Below are 6,645 nucleotides of genomic sequence, written 5' to 3'. Positions count from 1 at the left end.
CACGGCGGCGGCCTGGGGCACCCCCTCCCCAAGCGGTGTCCAGCCGCCTGGCATGGCTGCCCAGGGCCTTGTCCTTCATCAGCCCAACACATCCAAGCTCTTCCTCAGAGCTCCCTCTGGTTGGAGCGTGACAGGGAGACCCCAGCTCTGTCCGGGGGGCCCTGAGAAGGAAAAGCAACTACACTGGCCGCTCAGCAAAGCCCAGGGTGAGTGTAGACGATGATTCCAAAGTGTGACCCCGTGGACAAGCCACAGAAGCGCAAACGCAAAAGCAGGAGGGCGCAGGGCGCAGGGCGCGACCCCACCCCCGTGGGACACGCGCACTCTCCTCGGTGGCTGAGGTCAGCGCCAGCCTGCACACACACACACACACACACACACACACACACACACACACAGAGCACCATCCCGCCCATCCCACAGGGCGGCTGCTGGCAGGGCCAGCCCCGCCCTGATGGACTGGCGGGAGCATGTAGGGTTACTTTTCATTCAGATTCTCTCCTCCCAAATGCAATACTAAGCAAGCTGGTTCTCTACAACAGAGATGATCAAATCGGCTGAAGGACAACGCGGGTGGGAGAAGCGCCCGAGCGCCTTCCCTATCCCCGGCCCGGCCAGAGGACCTGGCCCGGGCGTGGCCACGAGAACTCACTTGTCAGTTAACCAACAAACACGGCGGTTCCAGCTTCTCCAAGAGTCCGCTGTCCTGTGGGTGCAGGACGGCAGGATGGCCAGGCATGCTGGTCGGGGGACGCCCGCCCCCCCACCTTCCAGGAGGGACAAGAAGAGAGGCCACAGTCTCGGACCGGACCGGCTCCCACCTCAGCCCCAGCGACAAACCCGGAGGGGCTGGGAGCCTCGGACTCAGCCCAGAGAGAGGCTGCGGGCGGGCGTGGCCAGCGAGAAGCGCCAGCACCCACCAGAAGCTGTTCTGCAGCCCCACGCACCCCAGGATGCCATGGTCTCAGCTCAGGCGCGAACATTTACTTTACTAAACCCACAGGCTCACCCATTGCCCAGCACTGTGTTCGCGGGGCCTCTAGGAACGCCTGGCGCAAGGCCCCTGGGCTCTTCCTGGTCCAGGGGTATAAACCCGCCGCCTTGAGGCCACAGGCAGGGTGAGGCTGGAACGCGGGGAGCGAGGGGACAACAGGCCTGGCATGAGGTCCCTCTGGACCCAGAACATCACTGTCTGCACACGTGTCTGCACATGTCAATGCTACTTCCCACGACCTACACACACATGAAATGCTGTGATCACACATGACTCCGGATGTTTCCCTGCAAGCCAGCAGGCTAGAATGCACTTGGCCTTTAGCTAGGAAAAACATCACTCCAAACAGTAATAGGCCCGAGAGTCAGCATGGCTGAGGGGGCACGGAGGGGTCAGGACGGGCTGCCACCGTTGGACTGGACACCTGAGCGTCCATGCCTGCGCCCCGAACACTGTGGTGACCACGTGATGTGTTCCTCGGGAAGGGCCTTTTCTCCATAAGCAGGCCAGGAATAAAAAATACTCTTAAGCTCCAGTAAATCTTTCATGAAAATAAAGGGTCCTCACTGAGGAGCACACACTTCCCGGCCCCGCCCAGGCCAGGCGGGGTGAGCAGACACCCTGAGCCAGGCAGACAGCCCCACGCCAGCCCACAACCTCCGTCCTGTCTTAGCAACTCGGTACAATCCAGTAGGAGCAGCTCACGGTTGCCTTGGTAACCCAAGGGATTTAAGACATTAACAAGAGTACACAGTCGAAATCACTTGTTGGATTCTAAAAACACCTTCTGCTTGGTAAGTGCATTTAAAACCTCCAGCCCACGGCTCAGCAGGCTGCTGTCTCTTAGCATAGACGCTCTCCTGTCCAAGGCCTCCCACAGCTCAGCGCAGGTGACCCCTTGGTACGGACCCTCAGCAGGTTGGGACAAAGCCTCTGTCCTGGTCACTCACCGGGGGCTGCTGCTCGTCAGGTCCTGTCAGAGCTGGTGGATGGCGACACCGAGTTAAGAGCAGACGGGACACTGCTGTCCCTCTCCTCACCGACTGCCAGCAGGGGGATGGGTGGTGTTCCTATCAGCTCAGACACCGCCCTCCTTCTCACTGAGTTTGGCTCAACTCCAGCAGGCCTGGGGTGCCTATCAGGGACATTTGCAGTGTCTGGAGACTTTTTGGTTGTCACAACTAGGGGGCGGTTGCTACCGGCTGACATGCAGGGGGCTGACATCTCAGGACACCCCACGCGAAGTCACCCAGCCAGGCCGACACCCTGGTCAACCCAGCACCCAGCAGACACAGTGGCCATGAGGCTGAGAAGGAATACTTCAGGCTATAGTGTAGCTTGGGCGCCACTGTTTAATGAATACAGAGTCGCAATTTGGGGATAAAGAGAAAGTTTGGGAAACGGACAGTGATGGCTGCACAACAGAGCGGCCGTATTCAACGCCCGTGAGCCGCACACTTAAAACGGCTACAAGGGTGTCGTTTGTGGTTCGGGTGTTTTACAACAGCGATGCAAGCGACAGTGCCCAGGGCCGGAGGGCACTCTTCCCACTGAGGAGGAGGGAACAGAGCCCCCAGGGTCCCCGAAGCCTTCGGGCAGGGGAGCGGGTGCCCCCACCAGCACACGGCGTTTGTGACATTTCTAGGGCTTATCACCCCACAGTTGCTGCCTTCTGCCCATCTATGTCCATTCACTCGGTTGATTTCTAACCTCTTTCTGGAGAGGACTCCTCTAACCCTGACCATCGCCCTCGAAGCCCCAGGATGCTCATTCCCCAGGTGCCACTGAGAAGGCGGCGTGACCAGAATTACCACCAGGAAGAGCACCTGACATTCAGTAAACATTTAATTGCTATTTACTCATCTGGGAAACAGACACAAAGCATCGTCCAGCGTGAAGACGGGCTCAGCACAGCGAGTTACAGCCCCCACTGCAGCGATCCCAGTGGCTGCGAGTAAAACACCAGGGGAAGCCACCCGTGTGAGCCTGGGAATGTGTCCCTTTGTCTACAGAGCGAGCAGCCACAGCCCCCACACAGTGTCTGAGCCCCCCGGGAACAAAGGAAAGGCTTACTTGAGTCACGGCCGCTGAATGGCCGCCCGGACGTCTGCAAGAAGGCTGGCACCGGGGACCCGGCCTGGCTCTCGTCCTCCACCTGCTGCATGATGTGCCGGACGGTTTCTTTGTTTTTCCGATTCTTCCTTCGGCCCGTGGGCTGCCAGCCATCCCCTCCGACCTGCTCAGAAAAAGAGTTCTGTGTCGAGCCATCCCTGGCCGAGGGCGGCTCACTCACTCCGTAGTGAGAGGGCGAGCTCTGCTCCTCCTTGATGTGCAGAGGCCCATAGCCTGCGTCGCCGGGCCACAGCGCCTGCGAAGACAGGTCGTCAGAGCCGTTGGCCTTGGGCTCCTGGTCCTCTTTGCCGTAGCTGCTTCCTCCCTCGTGGCAGCTGGCAATGGCCGAGTCTCCAGAAGAATTGGTGGGACTGGAGCGCCGAGCCAGCCACGGGGAGATGCTCCTTCCGGCCATCACGGCGGAGATGAGCGCGTCGGCACTGCTGCCGGGCGGGGCAGCCATCTCCAACTCCGAGAGCTCATCCGAGGCGTCCGGCTTAATGCTGATGTCCAGTGCGGCCTTGATGAAGTCATGGCACGCCTGCACGATGTCCGTCATCTGCAGGAAGCTGGCCGCGGACATCACCTCGATGACGTTCCGGCTGGTGAGGGCCAGGTGGGCAGAGTACATGAAGTCGATGATGGCCTGGAAGCCCTGGGCCGTGACGATGTCCAGGTGCGTGACCGTGGCCGGCTCGGACGCCTTCTGCACCTGGCAGTACAGCGTCTTGAAGTAGCGGCTGCTGCCGAGCAGCACGTTCTTGTGGGCCTTGAACACCTTGCCCTCGACCACGACGCAGGCGTCGCACAGGACGCCGTGCTGCCTCTGCTCGTCCAGCTCGCGCAGCAGGCGCCGGTAGTGGGACGCGATCTCCATATCTTCCTTCCGGTTGTGCATCGGGAAGCCGTGGTGTCACCTCTCCTACAGACTCTGTGGGGACAAGAAGGCAGTTACCCACACCGGTGGCCGGGGTGCGTGCAGGAGGAAGGTGGGAGGAAGGCAGCGAGCCTGTGGCCCGGAGCACCGACCCAGGGGGCCCGGCGAGGATGGGGCAGGGAAGGGAGGTTCTGGTTCAAGGCCCTCAGCATGGACACGAATTTTGGACAGAATCCTACACATACAGCAAACTCTCAGAACACAAAGCAAATGTTCCAGAAACAAGGACAATGTCCATCAGTAGTGAAGCGAAGTTCTTACCCAAACGGAAAATCTAGGTTAAGTCACCTGTGTCCTCATCCCTCGCCTTTGAAGGAACATCCTAAAAACAAAACACAAAGGGGAAGACTTCCTGCAGAAGTCTTGAGCCGCCACAGCCTTCACTCTAAACTTTCCAGAATGCTGCCCCCCCTGCCCCCCCCCCAGCTCCCGGGAGGAGGCCCTGGACCAGATCTGGACCCTCCAGGACCCCAGGGGGGCCTCGGGCAGCTGCAGTACCTTGTTCATCTCCATGCGGCACCCCTCCACCGTGCATTCTGCCTGTGTCTCCCAACCTGTGTGCCACGTCCTCTCTCTCCGCTGCCTACCTTGGTTTCTCTGGGACGCGGTGCCACAGACCAGGCAGCTTAAAAAACAGAATTTTGTTCTAGCATCATCTGGAGGCCTGAATCCCAGACAGAGGTGTCAGCAAGGTCCCTCCCGCTGAAGGCTGAGGGCGGTGCACCTGCCAGTGGCTGACCCCTTGGCCACCGTGGCTTGTGGACCATCCCCACCCCTCCTCCGCCTTCCACGGCATCTCCCTGTGTGCGCGTCTGTCCCTGTGCCCCTTCTTATAAGGACACCAGTCATGCTGGCCTAGGACCATCTGCTCCAGTGTGACCTCACTTCACTAGTGCATCCGACTGATTCCTGGCCACACGATGGGAGAGCCAAAGCGCCGTGTGCAAAAGAGGAAGTGTTGGCGTCATTACCTGCTTTCCTACCTGCATAAATCTCTACTCGCCAGTGAAACAGACCCCAGGAACCAGGAAGACCTCTGGGAAGGGGGAGGGAGCTCAGCGCCGTGTACAGAGGAGTAACAACCCCACGGGCGGCACGGCCAGTGCTGAAGTAGGTTATCCCTCAGTCAGGACAGCTTAAACCCACGTGCTTCATAGAGACTTGTCGTGCGAAGACAAGACATTTTCATTAGGGGAAAAGGCACGAGGACACGGACCTAAAAGTAATCGAAGGTAGTGATCCTCTCAGTAGATTCGTCGGCTGCGGGAATCCGGGGACATGCTCCATCCCAGGAAGCTTAGGGTGGCAGCTGCATTTGTGTTTCATTTGAAAATCTCTCAGTATCAGGAAGATATCTGTGGGGTCCAGCCTACCTGGCCAAAGAAGAAAAACAGCTGCCCAATGGCCAGCTGCCCGGTCACTGCTTGGCAACTGTGACCCTAAAAATGGAAGCAACCTGGACAGCAAAGCCAGTCCTGTCATATACCCACCAACAAGTGAGGGCACCCGGGAGACAAACGCAAGCTCATGGTGTGAGGGCAAGGGCAGCAGAGCACCTGCCCTGTTTGGTGGAGTGCATCATCCAATGGAGGCACACCTGGCCGCAGGACACACACCTGGCCATGAACACACACCTGGCCATGGAACACACACCTGGCCATGAACACACACCTGGCCATGAACACACACCTGGCCGCGGGACACACACCTGACCACGGAACACACACCTGGCGGCAGGACACACACCTGGCCGCGGAACACACACCTGGCCGCAGGGAACACACACCTGGCCATGAACACACACCTGGCCATGAACACACACCTGGCCGCGGGACACACACCTGACCACGGAACACACACCTGGCGGCAGGACACACACCTGGCCGCGGAACACACACCTGGCCGCAGGACACACACCTGACCGCGGAACACACACCTGGCCGCGGAACCACCTGGCCACCGCGGAACACACACCTGGCCGCGGAACACACACCTGGCCGCGGAACACACACCTGGCCGCGGAACACACACCTGGCCGCGGAACACACACCTGGCCGCGGAACACACACCTGGCCGCGGAACACACACCTGGCCGCGGAACACACACCTGGCCATGAACACACACCTGGCCATGGAACACACACCTGGCCATGGAACACACACCTGGCCGCGGAACACACACCTGGCCATGAACACACACCTGGCTATGAACATACACCTGGCCGCGGAACACACACCTGGCCACGGAACACACACCTGGCCGCGGGACACACACCTGGCCGCAGGACACACACCTGGCCGCAGGACACACACCTGGCCGCAGGACACACACCTGGCCGCAGGACACACACCTGGCCGCAGGACACACACCTGGCCGCAGGACACACACCTGGCCGCAGGACACACACCTGGCCGCAGGACACACACCTGGCCGCAGGACACACACCTGGCCGCAGGACACACACCTGGCCGCAGGACACACACCTGGCCGCAGGACACACACCTGGCCGCAGGACACACACCTGGCCGCAGGACACACACCTGGCCGCGGGACACACACCTGACCATGAACGCACACCTGGCTGCAGGACACACACACCTG

At 60.1% G+C, this 6,645-nt stretch overlaps 1 protein-coding gene across 1 annotated transcript in view; it reads right to left on the bottom strand.

The window, feature by feature from the left end:
• The window catches only part of ZBTB46 (zinc finger and BTB domain containing 46), a 25,515-nt gene extending 19,754 nt beyond the window's left edge, over positions 1 to 5,761 (bottom strand). Inside the window, 3 exon segments of the mRNA XM_014532798.1 lie at positions 3,068 to 4,037; positions 4,305 to 4,365; positions 4,542 to 5,761. Of these exon segments, the coding sequence (XP_014388284.1) occupies positions 3,068 to 4,004 (937 nt within the window). The 5' untranslated portion in view covers positions 4,005 to 4,037; positions 4,305 to 4,365; positions 4,542 to 5,761.
• Positions 5,762 to 6,645: the final 884 nt, after the last annotated feature.

This window comes from Myotis brandtii, unplaced genomic scaffold (genome assembly GCF_000412655.1).
Source record: "Myotis brandtii unplaced genomic scaffold, ASM41265v1 scaffold915, whole genome shotgun sequence".
Lineage (NCBI taxonomy): Eukaryota > Metazoa > Chordata > Mammalia > Chiroptera > Vespertilionidae > Myotis > Myotis brandtii.
The sequence above is the reverse complement of the archived record's forward strand: the minus strand, read 5'-3'. Positions and strand labels throughout refer to the sequence as shown.